This window comes from Lampetra fluviatilis, chromosome 59 (genome assembly GCF_964198595.1).
Source record: "Lampetra fluviatilis chromosome 59, kcLamFluv1.1, whole genome shotgun sequence".
Lineage (NCBI taxonomy): Eukaryota > Metazoa > Chordata > Hyperoartia > Petromyzontiformes > Petromyzontidae > Lampetra > Lampetra fluviatilis.
In genome coordinates, this window is record NC_136333.1 from 1,616,238 (window position 1) to 1,638,459 (window position 22,222).

General features: G+C 55.5%; 1 protein-coding gene across 1 annotated transcript in view; it reads right to left on the reverse strand.

The window, feature by feature from the left end:
* The window catches only part of LOC144950726 (solute carrier family 12 member 1-like), a 66,000-nt gene that overhangs the window by 42,376 nt on the left and 1,402 nt on the right, over positions 1-22,222 (reverse strand). The window contains 4 exon segments of the mRNA XM_078880799.1: positions 1,904-1,999; positions 2,930-3,025; positions 10,923-10,998; positions 11,685-11,828. Coding sequence (XP_078736925.1) covers positions 1,904-1,999; positions 2,930-3,025; positions 10,923-10,998; positions 11,685-11,828 — 412 coding nt within the window.

A 22,222-nucleotide genomic window follows, 5' to 3' on the forward strand; every position in this document is an offset into this window, starting at 1 on the left:
CCCCCAAGTCGCCCGAGCGGATCGTGGCCTCGATCAACGCGCCCCCACCAGGTTCTCATTGGATCAATTTCGTCCCAAAAGGGAACGTCGCGGTCGCCGCGGTTGCGAGCGACGGGGAACAGAAGACGCGGCGTTCGTGCGGCGCGGAGAGGCGCGGGGCCTCCTGGCGGCTGTAAGCGCGCGTCTGGGGGGCGAGCACTGGCGGGGCGTTGGCCCCCCAGGCCGGAGCCTCTCCTGCGCACGGGGCCCACGAAGGCAGCGACCTCCACTCCGCGCCACTCGCCAGCCGGGCCCGCGAGCGTGGGAGCGGAGGCCGCGGGGCCCTGGGTGGCATCAGGGTGGGGGCGATGGGTCCGAGCGAGGGGTCGGGGTGAAGAGTGCGGGTGAGGTGGTTGGGGGGGGGGGGGGACGCGTGTGGTTAGTTTTGGGGACACGGCGGAGTTGTCACCCCCAGCCCGACTGAGGGTGAGGAGTGCGGGAGAGATGCACACCACACACGCACACCTACACACACACAGTACATACACCTACACACCTACATACACACACCTACACACACACGCACACCTACATACATACATACACACCTACACACACACCACACGCAGCATACCTACACACCTACAACAACAACAACCGCCATTCGCCACTAAGTGGCGGTGACGTCATCACGACGCTTGTGCCAGGCTATGTGCACCTTGAGACCACGTGAAGTGTCGAACGCCCGCTGGCAGGTCACGGGGCAGAGTCAGATGCCAAAGGTCGACTGACTGAGACGAGTGGCTGATGCACCACCTGTGCCCCCTACTGTGCCAACTTGCTGTGCTTTAGCCACCCGGCGCTCCGCTTGTTGTTGTGAGCGTTGCTCCTCCGCCCTCCGTTGTTGTTGGAGGGCGACTGCCTCCAACTGCCCAGTAGCAGCGTCCTTCACGAGCCTCCTCCACAGAGGCCGATCTTGACACCGCTGGTACCAGTCATCGGCAAGTCCACTCAGCTCCACGCCTCCTGTACCACATCACTCCATCTCTTCTCTAGCCCGTGCCGCGCCCGTTTAGCCCCCTCTATTCGGCCAAACAAAAGCTGTTAAGGCATGCGGTGACTGGGCATGCGGGCCACATGACCCAGCCAACGCAGCCTTTGCCTGACAGAGGAGCTCACAGATGAGATATTGTCCACATCTTTTAAAGATTTGTGAGCTCCTCACACAATCCAGCCTGGTTAAACCAAGGATGGATTGTAAGCAGGCCAACCTAAATGTTTCTAACCAGCGAAGATGTTCCATTAGGGGGCTCGACGTTTCGCAAGCGTAGAGAAGGGTGGGAATGACTGTGGCCGAGAGGACCTGAAGCTTCGTGCGGAGCGACAGACTAGGTAGCTTCCACACAGCGTTACGCAACCGATGAAAAGATAATGCCACAACTACACACACACACCTACATACACAGCGCACATGCACACCTACACACACAACCTGCACACACATTCACTTGCACACACACCTACACAGCACACCTACAAAACAAAGACACCCCGTATAGCCTGTAATGGACTGTTAGGGCAAGTGCTGTTAGCGAGCACCGATGAAGGCCGGCATGGCCAACACCACCCCCGGTCGCCTTTGTCTCCCGAGCGGCGATGTTCACACATCGCACCAGGTACTAATTTGACACCGAGTCGACCTAGGGGAGACCAAGGACCGGTTCGGAGAATCGTCTCCGGTGCTGGTGGCCGTGAGCGGGAATCGAACTCGGGTCGCCGGGTTCGTAGCGCAGCGCGCCCGCCGCTGCACTACCGCTCACGCCCTCAATACACCACACACACACCTCACCTCCTCACCTCCTCACCACCTCACCACCTCACTCCACCTCCTCCCCCCCCCCCCCACACCTCCTCGCCCGCTCACCTCCTCGGACGCGGCCGTTGGTGCAGATGGCGGAGAGGGAGAGGCCGGTCGTCGTCGTGACGACCACGCTGAGCATAACGAGCGCGATGGTCAGACCTGACCTCCACGCGACCCCAGGGGAACAACCGCGTCAAGCGCAACCACACACCGGCCACAACTGCACACCGGCCACAACCACGTCAACCACCGCGCCACAACCACATCAACCACCACGCCATCATCAACCACGTCACGTCAACCGAAACCACAGCGACCGCCACAAGCACGTCAACCACAACTGCACAACACGCCGTTAACCACAACCACGCCGTCAAGCACAACGCAACCACGTCAACTGAAACACGTCAACCACAACCGCAACACAACCACGTCAACCACAACACAACCACGTCAACCACAACACAACCACGTCAACCGAAACACAACCACGTCAACCACAACACAACCACGTCAACCACAACACAACCACGTCAACCACAACACAACCACGTCCACCACAACACAACCACGTCAACCACAACACAACCACGTCCACCACAACACAACCACGTCAACCAAAACACAACCACGTGAACTACAACAACAACCACTTCGACCACGGTGCCTCCCGCCCTCACCTCCACCGTGACCGCCATCGTCTCCCTCTCCGCCGGTGCTGCCGCGTGGGTTGGAGGGGGGGTGGGGGGGGGGGAAGGTTAAAGGTTAAAGCAGTGGCCGGCCCACCGCTGTGGGGGGCACGGTGGGGGGGGGGGGGCTCCGTGTGCCGGAGGAGTTAACGAGAAGGGGGGGGGGGGGAGGGGTGCACGGGGGGGGGGGGGGGGGCACGGCGCGATGATTTGTGGTGACGTTAGTTGCACAACCGCGCGAATCCCTCCACCACGCGAAACCCGCGTGGCCAATCACGGCCGATCACTGCGGTGAGAAACTCGGGGGTGAACAGCAGCAGCAGCAGCAGCAGCAGGAGGTGGTGGTGGTGGTGGTGGTGGGGTCGGAATCACCCCGCGGGCCGCCGCCCGGCGCCATTACCTCCGCGCACAAACCCGTTGGTGGAAATGGCGGAGGTAGAGAGGCCCGAGATGGTGGTGACCATGGTGGCCAGCAAGATGATGGCCACGGTGAGACCTGGGGCCCCCCGCCGGCCGGGAGGCGGAGACGCACGCAGTGAGCACCCCGGGGTCACGCGCACCACGCCGCACCACGCCGCACCACGCCGCACCGCACCACACCGCACCACACCGCACCACACCGCACCGCACAGGGTTCCCCTACTGGACGAGGCCTCTTGCGTCCAGTTCCTGCAATGCACCAAGAGTCCCCCCCCCCCGCCCCCACAGCTCTTCTGTTCCACCGTGGGGGGTTGGGCCCCGCGCCCCCTCCCGCCACGGCCCCCCACACTCCGACCTCCAATCTCCACGTCCGTCCTCTGCGCCACCTGCAATGTACCGAAGTCCCGGTGCCGTGCGTGGCGGTGGGTGCGTGCAGTGGGTTGTGTGTGTCATTCCATGTGTGGGTGGTGGTGTGGGTGGTGGTGTGGGTGGTGGTGTGTGGTGGTGTGCGTGGTGGTGTAGGTGGTGGTGTGGGTGGTAGTGTAGGTGGTGGTGTGGGTGGTGGTGTAGGTGGTGGTGTAGGTGGTGGTGTGGGTGGTGGTGTGGGAAGTGGTGTGGGAAGTGGTGCGGGTCGTGGTGCGGGTGGTGGTGTGTGTGGTGATGTGCGTGGTGGTGTGCGTGGTGGTGCGGGTCGTGGTGTAGGTGGTGGGTTGGGTGACACCATGCGTTGCCTGGCACGATGCCCGGTGCCGTCGCTGTCGGATCCCGGAATCTGTGAATGAACCTCGACCTCTTCGTCTCACAAGGGGGGGGGGGGGGGCAGCGTCGTTACCTCCGCGCACAAACCCGTTAGTGGCGATGGCCGACGTGGACAGGCCAGTAATGCTCGTCACGGCCACCGCCAGGCCCATGATTAGCACGCACAGGCCTTGGGGAGAGAGAGGAGGGGGTCAGCATCAGGGAACGGCGAGGGCAGTGGCATAGTAACTACATCATCAGTGGCGTAGTAACTACATTATCAGTGATGTAGTAACTACATTATCAGTGGCATAGTAACTACATCATCAGTGGCGTAGTGACTACATCATCAGTGGTGTAGTAACTACATTATCAGTGGCATAGTAACTACATTATCAGTGGTGTAGTAACTACATTATCAGTGGTGTAGTAACTACATTATCAGTGGTGTAGTGACTACATTATCAGTGGCGTAGTAACTACATCATCAGTGGTGTAGTAACTACATTATCAGTGGCGTAGTAACTACATCATCAGTGGTGTAGTAACTACATCATCAGTGGTGTAGTAACTACATTATCAGTGGCGTAGTAACTACATTATCAGTGGTGTAGTAACTACATTATCAGTGGTGTAGTAACTACATCATCAGTGGTGTAGTAACTACATTATCAGTGGTGTAGTAACTACATCATCAGTGGCGTAGTAACTACATTATCAGTGGTGTAGTAACTACATCATCAGTGGCGTAGTAACTACATTATCAGTGGTGTAGTAACTACATCATCAGTGGTGTAGCAACTACATTATCAGTGGTGTAGTAACTACATCATCAGTGGCATAGTAACTACATTATCAGTGGTGTAGTAACTACATTATCAGTGGTGTAGTAACTACATCATCAGTGGCGTAGTAACTACATTATCAGTGGTGTAGTAACTACATCATCAGTGGCATAGTAACTACATTATCAGTGGTGTAGTAACTACATTATCAGTGGCATAGTAACTACATTATCAGTGCTGTAGTAACTACATTATCAGTGGCGTAGTAACAACATTATCAGTGGTGTAGTAACTACATCATCAGTGGTGTAGTAACTACATCATCAGTGGTGTAGTGACTACATTATCAGTGGCATAGTAACTACATTATCAGTGGCATAGTAACTACATTATCAGTGGTGTAGTGACTACATTATCAGTGGCATAGTAACTACATCATCAGTGGTGTAGTAACTACATTATCAGTGGTGTAGTAACTACATCATCAGTGGTGTAGTAACTACATCATCAGTGGCGTAGTGACTACATTATCAGTGGTGTAGTAACTACATCATCAGTGGTGTAGTAACTACATTATCAGTGGTGTAGTAACTACATTATCAGTGGTGTAGTGACTACATTATCAGTGGTGTAGTAACTACATTATCAGTGGCGTAGTAACTACATTGTCAGTGGCGTAGTAACTACATTATCAGTGGTGTAGTAACTACATTGTCAGTGGCGTAGTAACTACATCATCAGTGGTGTAGTAACTACATCATCAGTGGTGTAGTAACTACATTATCAGTGGTGTAGTAACTACATCATCAGTGGTGTAGTAACTACATCATCAGTGGTGTAGTAACTACATTATCAGTGGTGTAGTAACTACATCATCAGTGGTGTAGTAACTACATCATCAGTGGTGTAGTAACTACATCATCAGTGGTGTAGTAACTACATCATCAGTGGTGTAGTAACTACATCATCAGTGGTGTAGTAACTACATCACCAGTGGTGTAGTAACTACATCATCAGTGGTGTAGTAACTACATCATCAGTGGTGTAGTAACTACATCATCAGTGGTGTAGTAACTACATTATCAGTGGTGTAGTAACTACATCATCAGTGGTGTAGTAACTACATCATCAGTGGTGTAGTAACTACATCATCAGTGGTGTAGTAACTACATCATCAGTGGTGTAGTAACTACATCATCAGTGGTGTAGTAACTACATCATCAGTGGTGTAGTAACTACATCATCAGTGGTGTAGTAACTACATCATCAGTGGTGTAGTAACTACATCATCAGTGGTGTAGTAACTACATCATCAGTGGTGTAGTAACTACATCATCAGTGGTGTAGTAACTACATCATCAGTGGTGTAGTAACTACATCATCAGTGGTGTAGTAACTACATCATCAGTGGTGTAGTAACTACATCATCAGTGGTGTAGTAACTACATCATCAGTGGTGTAGTAACTACATCATCAGTGGTGTAGTAACTACATCATCAGTGGTGTAGTAACTACATTATCAGTGGTGTAGTAACTACATCATCAGTGGCATAGTGACTACATTATCAGTGGTGTAGTAACTACATCATCAGTGGTGTAGTAACTACATTACCAGTGGTGTAGTGACTACATTACCAGTGGTGTAGTAACTACATTATCAGTGGTGTAGTAACTACATTACCAGTGGTGTAGTAACTACATCATCAGTGGTGTAGTAACTACATCATCAGTGGCATAGTGACTACATTATCAGTGGTGTAGTAACTACATCATCAGTGGTGTAGTAACTACATTACCAGTGGTGTAGTAACTACATTATCAGTGGTGTAGTAACTACATCATCAGTGGTGTAGTAACTACATTACCAGTGGTGTAGTGACTACATTATCAGTGGCGTAGTAAATACATCATCAGTGGCGTAGTGACTACATTATCAGTGTTGTAGTGACTACATTATCAGTGGTGTAGTAACTACATTATCAGTGGTGTAGTAAATACATTATCAGTGGCATAGTAAATACATCATCAGTGGCGTAGTGACTACATTATCAGTGGTGTAGTGACTACATTATCAGTGGCGTAGTAAATACATCATCAGTGGCGTAGTGACTACATTATCAGTGGTGTAGTGACTACATTAGCAGTGGTGTAGTGACTACATTATCAGTGGCGTAGTAACTACATTATCAGTGGCGTAGTGACTACATTAGCAGTGGCGTAGTAACTACATTATCAGTGGCGTAGTGACTACATTAGCAGTGGCGTAGTAACTACATTATCAGTGGTGTAGTAACTACATTATCAGTGGTGTAGTAACTACATTATCATCGGTGTAGTGACTACAAATCCAATTTTGGTGTCCCAAAATTGGATTTGTCTTGCACGGCCGCACCGAGAGGCTGTTCTACATCTAACATCGCCGTTACGCTCACGGTTTCGGACATTTCACGCCGTAGGGGCACTCCATCTTCGCCAAAATGCAGCCACTGCAGCTCCGCAGTTAACTCTTTGTAGCATAATTGAGTTCCGTGTGAAAGCATTTCATGAAAACAAAATATGAAGCGCTTTTTAAGTGTCGCTGTTCTTCTACACGGTTGGTGAAAACAGATCTCACGGTGTTCGTCAATGGGGCCCTAAATTGTAGCCGTGGCCACCGGGGGGCGGGGTGAAAGGCACCCCCCTGCCTGCCCCTCGCTCGCTACGCCACTGACGGTGGTGGATGCGGTGGTGTGGGGAGCGGTGGCAAAGCGGTTAGCGCTGCACTGCGCTCACGACACCCGGCCACCCCAGTTTGAATACCGCTCACAGCCAACAACGGTGACAGTAAATATCTGAACCAGCGCCTAGTCCTCCCCCTAGGTAGGGTCAGCCTTAAATGAATACCCTAGTCCGGCGTGTAAAGCAATTGGGGTTACGGAGACAAAGGCGGTCGGGCGTGGTGCTGGCCACCCACCCACCCACCCGCTCATGTGCCGTGCCGGCCTTCACAGGTGCTGCTACTCGCTAACAGCACTTGCCCCAACAGTCGGTTACAGGCTACACGGTAGTGCGGGGGTGAAAGGGTCTTTGTATTTGATTGGTAACGGTGACGGGGTCATGACGGTGGTGATGGGGGGGGGAGTGAATTGTGTGAACGAGTGGCGAAGCTGGCACCGGGAGCCACCCCCCCCTAGCCGAAGGTGGAGGGGGGGCAGTCATTTCATGGCCGGCCGCTCGCCCAAGCGGCGAGACTTAGCTTTCAATTAACCCCTAACGAGGCACTCGAGTGAACGCGCACGGCCCCTAACGGCCAATTTCTCATTCATTAACCAGGGACCCCAACGTGACACGGTGGGCCGCGGGTGGGGGGGGGGGTGGAGGCGGGGGGGGTAGAGGGGGGGGTAGAGGGGGGGGGGCAGCCCCCGCCCATCACGGCCGGGCGCCTCGACCCGGTCTCTGGGTTCCACGGCTGCTCGCTGCGGCGCTGCTGCCCGAGGGCGCCGTGCGTGTGCGTGCCCCGCCGGTGCGTGTGGGGTGCGCGTCTGAACGTGCGCGCGTGTGAAAACAGGCGCCCGGGGGTGCGGGCGCAGGAATGAATCCGTTATGAATCTTTCCACATCTCAAGGTGAACGGAGAGGGCTGGGGTCACGACCTCGCTCGCAATGGTGGTGGTGGCGGTGGTGAAACCTGCGTCCCCCATGGCGATCACCGCCATTCGCCGCTAACATCGCCCGCCACCATTAACTCGACCATCATCACCGCCATCACCGGAAGCATCACCACAATGTTTCATCGGAATCAACACGACCTGCAGCTCAACACAACACGACCTGCAGCTCACCACACCACCACACCACCACCACCACCACGGCAGTCACCAGCACAGAACCGGGAGGTGCTGGAGGCAAAGCAGAGTTATGGCAGTGGCCATTAGTGGCCACCGATGCGGACCCACACAGGCGGCCCCGGAGGGTGACGGGGCAGGAGGGCGACGGGGCAGGTGGGTGACGGGGCAGGAGGGTGACGGGGCAGGAGGGCGACGGGGCAGGAGGGCGACGGGGCAGGAGGGCGACGGGGCAGGAGGGCGACGGGGCAGGTGAGTGACACGGCAGGAGGGTGACGGGGCAGGTGAGTGACGGGGCAGGAGGGCGACAAGGCAGGAGGGCGACGGGGCAGGAGGGCGACGGGGCAGGAGGGCGACGGGGCAGGAGGGCGACGGGGCAGGAGGGTGACGGGGCAGGAGGGCGACGGGGCAGGTGAGTGACACGGCAGGAGGGTGACGGGGCAGGTGAGTGACGGGGCAGGAGGGCGACGGGGCAGGAGGGCGACGGGGCAGGAGGGCGACGGGGCAGGAGGGCGACGGGGCAGGTGGGCGACGGGGCAGGAGGGTGACGGGGCAGGAGGGTGACGGGGCAGGTGGGTGACGGGGCAGGAGGGTGACGGGGCAGGAGGGCGACGGGGCAGGAGGGCGACGGGGCAGGAGGGCGACGGGGCAGGAGGGCGACGGGGCAGGAGGGCGACGGGGCAGGAGGGCGACGGGGCAGGAGGGCGACGGGGCAGGAGGGCGACGGGGCAGGAGGGCGATGGGGCAGGAGGGCGACGGGGCAGAAGGGCGACGGGGCAGGAGGGCGACGGGGCAGGAGGGCGACGGGGCAGGAGAGTGACACGGCAGGAGGGTGACGGGGCAGGTGAGTGACACGGCAGGAGGGCGACGGGGCAGGAGGGCGACGGGGCAGGAGGGTGACGGGGCAGGTGTGTGACGGGGCAGGAGGGTGACGGGGCAGGTGAGTGACACGGCAGGAGGGCGACGGGGCAGGTGGGTGACGGGGCAGGAGGGTGACGGGGCAGGTGGGTGACGGGGCAGGAGGGTGACGGGGCAGGTGAGTGACACGGCAGGAGGGTGACGGGGCAGGTGGGTGACGGGGCCGGAGGGTCACAGGGCAGGTGGGTGACGGGGCAGGTGGATGACGGGGCAGGAGGGTCACAGGGCCGGAGGGTGACGGGGCAGGAGGGTGACGGGGCAGGAGGGTGACGGGGCAGGTGAGTGACACGGCAGGAGGGCGACGGGGCAGGAGGGTGACGGGGCAGGAGGGTGACGGGGCAGGAGAGTGACGGGGCAGGTGAGTGACACGGCAGGAGGGCGACGGGGCAGGAGGGTGACGGGGCAGGAGGGTGACGGGGCAGATGGGTGACGGGGCAGGAGGGTGACGGGGCAGGTGGGTGACGGGGCAGGAGGGTGACGGGGCAGGTGGGTGACACGGCAGGAGGGTGACGGGGCAGAAGGGTGACGGGGCAGGTGGGTGACGGGGCAGGAGGGTGACGGGGCAGGAGGGTGACGGGGCAGGAGGGTGACGGGGCAGGAGGGTGACGGGGCAGGAGAGTGACGGGGCAGGTGAGTGACACGGCAGGAGGGCGACGGGGCAGGAGGGTGACGGGGCAGGAGGGTGACGGGGCAGATGGGTGACGGGGCAGGAGGGTGACGGGGCAGGTGGGTGACGGGGCAGGAGGGTGACGGGGCAGGTGGGTGACACGGCAGGAGGGTGACGGGGCAGAAGGGTGACGGGGCAGGTGGGTGACGGGGCAGGTGGGTGACGGGGCCGGAGGGTGACGGGGCAGGTGGGTGACGGGCAGGAGGGTGACGGGGCAGGAGGGTGACGGGGCAGGTGGGTGACGGGGCAGGTGGGTGATGGGGCAGGAGGGCGACGGGGCAGGTGGGCAACGGGGCAGGAGGGCGACGGGGCAGGAGGGTGATGGGGCAGGAGGGTGACGGGGCAACTCGGTGACAGGGTAGATGGATGAGAAGGCCACTCAATAAAGTCATCATGTGGCATGTTGAAGCGAGCCAGTGGTGTGGTGTGGTAAAGTGTGGGTACGCAGTAGTGGGGGTGAAACGATGTAACAGACGTCAAAATTCAGGTTGAAAGCCCCCACTCCTTCAACACTCAACAAACATCATCACGTCGGTATGATGCAGATCAGAGGAGGTGATGGGAGGATGGTGATGGGAGGGGAGGTGATGGGAGAGGAGGTGATGGGAGGATGGTGATGGGAGGAGGTGATGGGAGGATGGTGATGGGAGGATGGTGATGGGAGGATGGTGATGGGAGGATGGTGATGGGAGGATGGTGATGGGAGGATGGTGATGGGAGGATGGTGATGGGAGGATGGTGATGGGAGGATGGTGATGGGAGGGGAGGTGATGGGAAGGGAGGTGATGGGAGGGGAGGTGATGGGAGGGGAGGTGATGGGAGGGGAGGTGATGGGAGGGGAGGTGATGGGAGGGGAGGTGATGGGAGGGGAGGTGATGGGAGGGGAGGTGATGGGAGTGGAGGTGATGGGAGGGGAGGTGATGGGAGGGGAGGTGATGGGAGTGGAGGTGATGGGAGGATGGTGATGGGAGGATGGTGATGGGAGATGAGGTGATGGGAGGATGGTGATGGGAGGATGGTGATGGGAGGATGTGCGTCTCACCGATTCCCGCGTGTCCCACGATCCATGAGAGGCGGATGAACAGCATCACCCCCCAGATGTTGAGCATACAGCGCACCTGGGGGAGGGAGAAAGACAAAGACAAAGGTGCCCCGTGTAGCCCACACACGCTGTTGGGGCAAGTGCTGCTGGCGAGTAGCTCCTGTTCGGGGGAGGTGTTGCCACGGTACCACGGCCAACCACCTTTGTCGCCCCGGTGCCGATGTTTACGCACCGTACCAGATGTTAATTTAAGGCCCAGTCGACCTAGGAGAGGCCCAGGACCGGTTAAGATATTCCGCATCGATGCTGGCCTGCGAGTGGGAATGCAATTTGGGTTGTTGGGTGAACAGGCCAGTGCGCTAACCACTGCGCCACCGCTCCCCTTTACCGTGTGCGCGTGCGTGTGCGCGTGCGTGTGTGCGTGTGCGCGTGCGTGTGCGTGTGCGCGTGGATCGGTAGTGTAACGGTTAGCGCGCAGAACTACGTACCCAGCAACCCAAGTTAGATTCCCGCTCACGGCCAACACCCGGTGACTATAATCTGAACCGGTCCTGGGCCTCCCCTAGGTCGACTCGGCCTCAAAACGAATACCCTGGTGCGGTGTGTAAACATCGCTACTAGGGAGACAAAGGCGGCCAGGCGTGGTGCTGGCCACCCACCCCCTCGTGTGCCGTGCCGGCCTTCACAGGTGCTCGCTAGCAGCACTTGCCCCTACAGTCTGTTAAGGCTACACGGGGGATCTTTGTCGTTGTATGTATGTACCAGCACCCCCTTGATCCAGCCAAACTTGACGATCCCCTGCTGGTCCTTGGGGGCCCCCTTGGTCCCCTCGGTCTCCTCCTGGCCATCTCCAGGACTCTCGCCATTGCCCAGTCGCTCCAGAGCCAAGGCCCCCTCTAAGGGGTCCTAGGGAGGGGGTAAGGGGGGTGGAGGACAGGGGTCAAAGAGCGACACACGGCGCGCGAACCCGACTCTCCGTCTGGAACCCTCTCGCTCAGCCGGTGTGGGCAGTGGCCTCCGTATCACTCTTCCATCGCTACTACGACCACCACCACCACCACGACGGAGTTGAGGACTCAATCTGCACGCCAGATGTTTACAGGGGCTACAGGGAGGTCGCGGGTTCGATCCCGACCCCCCCGCCTGCTGCATATTTGGAGTTTGCGCGTCTCTCCGTATCCCCGTGGTCACGTGGATTTTTCTCCGGGTCCTCCGGATTTTACTCCCTCCACGTTTGCGGCCAGGTCGCTTCCGAAAGAAAAAAAAGCTGAAGAGCTCAGTCGGCCTTTCCTGCTAAAATAAAACCGTGTTATTTTGTTGTTGTTGTTGTTGTTTAATTTTCATTGGCATGGGCTGGTTTCTCATCAGCAGGGGCAACCTTTGCCGAAACAGAAGCTGGTGAACTCCTGGATGTTCGCAGGCCCCCCCCCCCTCCCCCCCGTTCTCTCCGTCCGAGTTCGACGCTAAACTCTCCCCGCATTGCACAGCGCTGCGTACAACGCGAGTCGCGTCGAGAGCCGTGTTGCCCCGGCGAGGCTGAAGAAGGGGGCGAGCAGAGGGCATTATTAGGTCACATTAATATTCATAACTGCGTGCGTGCGTGCGCGAGCGCTGGACCGTGCCGTGCCGTGCGTGCGTCCTCGAGGTGCGAAGGGAACATTAAAACCACGCGGCCGTGGCTTCGTAATCGGCGAGCGTCGCCCCCGGCGATCATTTCGCGCGAAAAATGTTTTGCTTTATTCATAACGGCGGCCAATCGCGAGCGGCCTCCGGCGTCGCCGCCACCGTGGGAGCCGCCCGCCACGGCGAGCGGCAGCCACGCGGAACAGAGCCGCCCCCCCCCCCCCCCGCAACAACAGCCCCACGCAGGGCTACCACACACAGAGCCCCCCAAAGCTACCACACAGCCCCCCGCAGCTACCGCACACAGCCCCCCACAGCCACCACACAGCCCTCCGCAGCTACCACACACACAGAGCCCCCCACAACTACCACACACAGCCCCCCACAACTACCACACACAGAGCCCCCCAAAGATACCACACAGCCCCCCGCAGCTACCACACACACAGCCCCCCACGGTTAAAAAACAATCTCAACTCTTGCCCGGTTTCCACTTTCAGTGTCTCATCAGCTGTTCGGCTCGCTTAAAACCAATTTTGGTAAACTGCCCAATATTTATTAGGGTCCAAGTTGGACACTTGGCTCTCAAAAAACTCTGGAGAATCATTGACATTCAAAGGTTTTGTTTGGGTTATATCGCGTTAATATGAAATGCGTCGTTACCCCACCACCACTACCACCCAGAGGTCGCAAACGGGTTTTGATTCCTTACCCGTACCCGTACCCGGCGCACCAGGGTCGCAAATGGGTACCCGTACCCGGCCGGGTACGGGTACCCGTTCCCTACCCGTACCCGTACCCTACCCGAAATGAGTGACAAACGGTTACTCACCAGTGACTCACGGCCTACCCGTACCCGGCCGCACCAGGGTCGCAAACGGGTACCCGTACCCGTACCTGGCCGGGTACGGGTAGCCGGGTATCGGGTAGGGTACGGGTATCGGGTACCCGGTTGCGACCTCTGCTACCACCCGACACAGCCTCTTAGTAAGGTTTGTCACGTAAACAGAACGTGCCAATTCGTTACTACTACAGCACACCGCTTGTGTGTTGGAGAGTAAACCCACAAACATTTACTATTGCGAATACGACCTTCCGCGGGTAATCACAACAACAATCACAACCAGCTTCATCAGGCGATTTTGCCAGATTAAGGGTGATGTCATCACTGTGAGCCTATCAGGGGCAAAGCACAGATGGGGGTTAATGTAATCACATGGTACACAATGGAATATGTTACTGTGAGAATATGCAGTCCATATTACCGGTTGGATTAGTCACAGTTAATTAATATATCATGACGTGAAAATGCCTGCAATTAAAGGTTTTTTTAAATCCTTTATATTAAGTTCACTTGCTTGCTTGCGCGCTTACGACCGTGCAAATCTTTCGGTCGTTTTTTAACCCACTTCCCGTGATCCAATCGAGCTGACATTTTGCACACAGGCTCGTTGTGCGTGACAATTTATTTTGGTGAAAAATTTTTCCCAAAATTTTCCACTTTTTAGGAAAAAAAAAATTCATATTTAATTTAAAATACCAATGTGATAAAAATTAAACTCTTACTCAAGAAAAACAGAAATGAATAATAAAATAAAACCGATGCCACGCATATAAAGGATTTATAGTGAAAAACTTTGTTTTTACGGGTTAATTTTTACACGCTTTTATTTAACTCACTCTGTCTGTTGTGGTCGTTGTCGTATCCTCAAATCTTGTAACTATTTTAACCCACTTCCCAATGTGGTATCGACTGCAAACTTGGTATACTTATGTTATACTGATGACAATACTATATTCTATCATAACAAAATAAACATATTTTTAAACAATCTTTTTACACGCTTTCTATTAACTCACTGTTGTTGTTGTCGTATCCTAAAATCTTGTAACTCAATTTTAACCTATTTCCCAATATGGTATCGACTGCAAACTTGGTATACTTATGTCATACTTATGACAATACTATATTGTATCATAAAAAATTTAAAAAGTATTTTGAAACATCATTTTTACATGTTATGTTTCGGCTTGGGTCTAATTGTCCACGCTCAACTGACGTTGGCTGTAAATCGCCACAGTCCCTTACGTTATGGCAAGCTTTGCTGCCACTTCTTGGAGTTCTGCCATTACGAGTAGGGTACATTTCATTAAAGCGTGTTTAAAAAAAAGTATTTTTAAATATTACTTATTTACGTGACAAACCTGACTAATTGACCGTGTCGGGTGATGGTAGGTGAACGACACATTTACATTTCGATGATCTAACACCAAAAACAACTTTATCGTGAATAATATTGCTCGGGAAAGCCTACTACATGTTAAAAAGAGAATCTTAACCAGCATTGCTGTGGAGAACACAAACCACACAATAGACTTGCAGACAGAAGGCTGCGGCAGCTGATGGGAAGTGTGTAACACGCTTGTGTTTCTCTGTATATGGGGAGGAAGGGTCCCATCTGCTGATCTACAGCGTGACCCATGAGATTCTGAAACTAAACTAGAAACTATTTTGTATTATATCAGTTAAGGCCCACTGAGCTCTACAGCTCTTTTTCAGAAGGCGCCTGGCCACAAATGATAGCCCAACGAAGTCGCTTATCACGTGGAAATGTATCGCAGCCCAATACTCTAAACGCGTGATGTTATTCTAAATGTGCAGGGAATAACTGGAGGAGCCGGAGAAAAATCCATGTGACCACGGGGAGAACACACAAACTCCAAATATAGAGGTAACAGGGTCAGGATCTAACCCACGACCTCCTGTACACCAGGCGAGGTAGTTAACATCTCCTAGTCACCGTGATGAGAGAGACACCACCAACTCCAAATATATAGCAGGCGTCAGGGTCGGGATCTAACCCACGACCTCCTGCACACCAGGTGCGGTAGTCAACATCTCCTAGTCACCGTGATGATGATGAGAGAGACACCGCAAACTCCAAATATACAGCAGCAGGCGTCAGGGTCGGGATCTAACCCACGACCTCCTGTACACCAGGCGAGGTAGTTAACATCTCCTAGTCACCGTGATGATGATGAGAGAGACACCACCAACTCCAAATATATAGCAGGCGCCAGGGTCAGGATCGAACCCACGGCCTCCTGTACACCAGGCGAGGTAGTTAACATCTCCCAGCCACCGTGATGATAATGATGAGAGAGACACGCAAACTCCAAATACACAGCAGCAGGCGTCAGGGTCGGGATCGAACACACGACCTCCTGCATACTAGGCGAGGTAGTTAACATTTCCTAGCCACCGTGATGATGATGAGAGAGAGACACCGCAAACTCCAAATATACAGCAGCAGGCGTCAGGGTCGCGATCGCGGTTAGAAACCTGGAGCCCGATCCGAGCTCCGGCCACATCCAGGCAGGGCACCCGGGGTGATGCCTGGGGGCGTCGCCCGGGCAGGGTAACACCCCTAAGGTCAAACCCAGCCAAATTGTCATTGTCCCTACCTGGGTGCAGGTAACGGGGTGACACCCGGAGTGACACGGGTGATGCCCGGGGTGACGTGGGGTGACGCCCGGGATGATAGCCAGGGTGACATTGGGTGACACCGGGTGTGACCCTAGGGTGACCCCGAGGTGACACGGGGTGGTACCCGGGGTGGTACCCGGGGTGGTACCCGGGGTGGTACCCGGGGTGGTACCCGGGGTGGTACCCGGGGTGGTACGGCGCTTGGGGTTCCACACAAAGACAAAGATCCCCCACATAGCCCTTAACCGGCTGTCTGCTAAGCACCGATGAAGGCCACCACGGTACACGAGGGGAGGGAGTGGCAACCGCCATGCGCGGCCACCTTTCTCTCCCTAGTGGCGATGTTTAACACACTGCGTACTCATTTAAGGCCGAGCCAATCTACGGTGGACAGGATCGTTTAGGATATTCACCGCCACCGATGTTGGTGGCTGTGAGCGGGAACCGAACTCGGGGACGACGGGTTCGTAGCGCGGGGTGCTAACCACTGCGCCACCACTCACTACACAATAGCTTACAAGACAAAGGCACACCTGAACACATGCTCACTGCCCTGAATACACACTCACCCACACCGCTAATACACCTTCACACACATAAAACCGCTGTTAAGAAGCAGTAAAGATAGTGATCCAGTCATAAACCCCATGCACGCACGTGCCCACACACACACACAGCCCTGATCACACAGACTCACAATGACAGATAACCGCCCCCCCTTCCCTGTATAGTCTGAACAGACTTGTGGGCCAAGTGCTATTGTCCAGTAGCACCTATAAAGGTCGATAGGGCACACGAGGGGGTGGGGGTGGCCAGCACCATTACCCAGGTACTCCTTTGAGGCTGGGTCGACGCAAGGAGAGGCCCAGGACAGATTCCGATAATCGTCGCAGGTTCTGACCGCGAGCGGGAATCTAACTCTGGAGGCCGGCTGGGTTGGTGGCGCAGCCGCGCAAACCGTCGTCTTACCGCTCCCCACCCACAGCTGCACTACCAAGACAAAGCCGCCAACCAACACATGACAACAACAACAACACGCCGACACTCACAAACCCTCGCGCTCATTGTGCGTATACGTTACGGATTTGAAGATTTAGTGACTGCAAGGATTAATACTCGTAGTTTTATCGGTAAAGTCACGTAGGTAAAAAATTCAATTAAAATGAATTAAAAAAAAAATATTATTTTATTTTTCTTATTGGTTCTTTCGGTAAAGTCACGGAAGAATGGAAATAATAAAATAATAAAAATAAAACATTATAAAATAATTCTCACGACGTTTTGGCCACAACGCAAGCAGCCTTCCTCAGGTGTAGAACAGGTCTGTCGAGAATACAAAGTCTGAATTCTACGTGACTTTACCTAAAGAACCAAGAAGATGAATCCCTGCAGTCACGAAAGCTTTAAATCGATATTTTATTTTTATTAATTTAAATTTCATTTTTTACCTACGTGACTTTACCGACAAAAACTAAGAGTAAGTATACGTTACGCTCTCACCACCAATGTAACAATTCTCAACCTGTTACTTCTGGGTGTAGACATGGTCGAAATCGGCTGCGTCGGGTGGCGGGCTCGCGACACGTTTTACGTTCACGCGATCAAACCCGTTGGAAGCCTGCAGCCCGATTCCGAGCCGAGACCACATCCAGGCAGGGCACCCACGGTGATTGCCTGGGGTGACGCCAGCCAAATTGCCATTGCACCTACCTGGGTGTAGACACGATCGACACCCAGGTAGGTACAATTTGGCAATTTTCAGCGATGCCCTCCGCCACCCGACAGCCGATCGAATCCAGTTGTCACGTCGTTGCAAAATACGGATGACCGATGAAGTTTTTTTTTCAGCGAGGACGAGGAATGTTGAAAAGAGAGCACTTTTTTTGCTTTTTGTACGACGTTTCGTAGGCGATTACACACCCAGCGGCAGCAGCAGGAGCTCTGATCTTGCATCTCAACATCCATCCTCCTCCTCCGGATTTGCACGAAGGCCCATAATCGATTTGGTCAAAAGTTATTCGCCCGACGCGGCAACTTCGCGCGGCTGGCTCTGTCGGGTGGCTGAGGGCATCGGTTAAACAATGTGAGCATTGCACCTGCGACCCGGTCTACGGCCAGGGGTAACCGATTGTGAATCATCACCTCACTCACATACACACACGCAGCAGAAGCAGCAGCAGCCGTTCGCCACTTGAGTGGCGGTGTCGTCATCACGGCGCTCGTGCCATGCTAGGTGCACACGCACGCACGACTAATACTCACACAGCCACCAATAGCTATAATTCGGCACGAGGTGGCGGTAACGTGTACCAGGCTAGGTGCACTAAGGGGTCACAGAGGGGGGGGGGGGTAAGGGCATGCAAGCAGGGGGTCATGTGACAGGCAGAGACAGATGTTGCGGGTTAACAGGCAGCAACAACAACGCTCACTCACCACTGTGCCGACACACACAAAGACAAAGATCCCCCGTATGGGTTTAACAGACTGTTGGGGCAAGTGCTGTTAGCGAGTTGCACCTATGAAGTCCGGAACGGAACACGAAAGGAGTGGGTGGCCAGGACCACGCCTGGCCGCCTTTATCTCCCTAGTGGCGATGTTTACACACCACACCAGGTACTCATTTGAGGCCGAGTCGACCTAGGGGAGGTCCAGGACCGGTTCAGATAATCGTCACTGGTGTTGGCCTTGAGCGGGAATCGAACCCGGGTCGCCAGGGATTGTTAGCAGCAGTGCGTTCACCTTACCGCTCTCTACACACACACAGGAGGAACACACACACACAGTCTCACCTCACACACACACACAGTCTCACCTCACACACACACAGAGGCTCACCACACACACACGCACACAAAAGGAACACAACCCCACATAACACACAGTCACACACAGAGCAGACACTGGCACACCTCACACACACAGCAGACGCACACCTCACACACACACAGAGGCTCACCACACACACAGCAGACACACACACGCACACAAGAGGAACACAACCCCACACAACACACACAGTCTCACCACACACACACTTACACACACAGCAGACACTGGCACACCTCACACACACACAGCAGACACACACCTCACACACACAGAGTCTCACCACACACACACAGCAGACACACACACACTTCACACACACAGAGTCTCACCACACACACACACACAGTCTCACCGCACACACCTCACAACACACACACACACAGCAGACACGCACATACAACACACACACAACAGACACACACAGTCTCACCACACACACACAGCAGACACACACCTCACACACACACACAGTCTCAACACACACAACACACACAGTCTCACCACACACACACAGCAGACACACACCTCACACACACACACACACAGTCTCACCACACACAACACACACAGTCTCACCACACACACACAGCAGACACACACAGCAGACACACACCTCACACAGTCTCACCACACACAGTCTCACCTCACACCCACACACACAGAGGCTCACCACACACACACAGCAAACACACACCTCACACACACACACAGTCTCACCACACACCTCACACACACACACAGTCTCACCACTCACACACAGCAGACACACACCTCACACACACACACACAGTCTCACCACACACACACAGCAGACACACACCTCACACACACACACACAGTCTCACCACACACAACACACACAGTCTCACCACACACACACAGCAGACACACACCTCACACACACACAGCAGACACACACAGCAGACACACACCTCACACAGTCTCACCACACAGTCTCACCTCACACACAGCAGACACACCCACACACACACAGCAGACACACACCTCACACACACACACAGAGGCTCACCACACAGTCTCACCACACACACAGAGAGTCTCACACCCCACACACACGATACACAATAGTATATCACCTCTTCACACACACCCTTCACACACACAAACAATAGTCGCACCCACAGAATACACTTACAGCACTGGCAACACACACACACACAAAGATCCCCGTATAGCCTCAGACTTTTGGGGCAAGTGCCATTAATCGAGCACCTATGAAGGCCAGCAGTATAGATGTTTACACACCGCACCAGGTACTCGTTTGAGGCTGAGTAGACCTAGGGGAGGCCCAGCACCGGTTCAAATAATCGTCACCTGGGCCGTGAGCGGGAATTGTCCTTGTGGGTGACGAGCATCCACAAAGACAAAGATCCCCCGTATAGCCTGAACAGACTGTGGGGGCAAGTGCTGTTAGCCAACACACGCACACTCACAACATCCCCTGGACACACACACACCCCACGCAGACAGACACACACACACAGCAACACATACCTTCACACGCAACTCGACATACACACATTGAAACACCCACCTACACCACCGATACACGCACACACAAAGACAAAGATCCCCCGTGTAGCCTGCACAGACTGTAGGGGCAGGTGCTGTTAGCGAGCACCTATGAAGGCCGTAACGGTACACGAGGGGGTGGGTGGCCAGAACCACGCCCGACCGCCTTTGTCTCCCTAGTGGCGATGTTTACACACCGCACCAGATATACACCTCTACACACACACACTACACACACACTACACACACCCTATACACACACACTACACACACACTAACTACACAGACCACACACACACCCTATACACACACACACTACACACACCCTATACATACACACTATATACACACACACTACACACACACACCCTATACACACCCGATACACACACACTACACACACACTACACACACACTACACACACACTACACACACACTACACACACACACCATACACACACACACCATACACACACACACCATATACACACACACTCCACACACACTACACATCATACACAAACACCATACACACCCGACTCGCACACACACCCTACATACACACCCCCTACACACACACACACTACACACACCCCCTACTCGCACGTACGCACACCCTACACACTCTCTACACACACACTACACTATATAGTACACACACACACCCCCTACACACACCTTACACGCACACACACACATCCCCACTCCACGCACACACTCCACACACCCCCTATTCACACACTACACACCTCCCCTACACACCCCACACAAACACACACCCCACACGCACTCTACACACCACACTACACACACCACACACACCCCCTACACTACACACACACTACACACACGGAGACGCTCCCCCTCTCTCTCCCCCCCACGCACTCCCCATGCGCCGCGTGGGGTCTCTGTGGATTCGGGGGTCGTGCGGGGGTCGTTCGGGGGTCGTTTACCAGCGGAGTTTGGCGAGGGGATCCCTCCCCCGCAGCCCCCGCCCCCCGCAGCCCCCCCCCCCCCTTCTCCTTCCCATCAAACTCCCCGCATACCAGGAGCCCAGAGTGGTTTTATTTTGGGAATCATCAGCCACGTGGAGCCGCTGATGATTGGGGGGGGGGCGGGTCTCCACCTCATCCTTGAGCCCCCCCTCCCTTGAGGCTCCACCAGATCCACGTCCACCACTAAACACAGCTCCACCATCAAACACTCACCTCCACCACATTCATTGCCCCCCCCCACTCCAACTCTCCCGTGCCCCCCCCTACCCCCCACTCCAACTCTCCCGTGCCCCCCCCCTACCCCCCACTCCAACTCTCCCGTGCTCCCCCCCCACTCCAACTCTCCGTGCCCCCCCACCCCACTCTAACTCTCCCGTGCCCCCCCCCCACTCCGACTCTCCCGTGCCCCCCCCCACTCCAACTCTCCCGTGCCCCCCCCCCACTCCAACTCTCCCGTGCCCCCCCCACCCCCCACTCTCCCGTGCCCCCCCCCCCCACTCCAACTCTCCCGTTATGACCCCCCCCTCCCCTTGAGGCTCCACCAGATCCACGTCCACCACTAAACACAGCTCCACCATCAAACACTCACCTCCACCACATTCATTGCCCCCCCCCCCCCTCTAACTCTCCCGTGCCCCACTCCAACTCTCCCGTGCCCCCCCCCACTCCAACTCTCCCGTGCCCCACTCCAACTCTCCCGTGCCCCACTCCAACTCTCCCGTGCCCCACTCCAACTCTCCCGTGCCCCCCCCCCCACTCCAACTCTCCCGTGCCCCCCTCCAACTCTCCCGTGCCCCCCCCCCCCCACTCCAACTCTCCCGTGCCCCCCTCC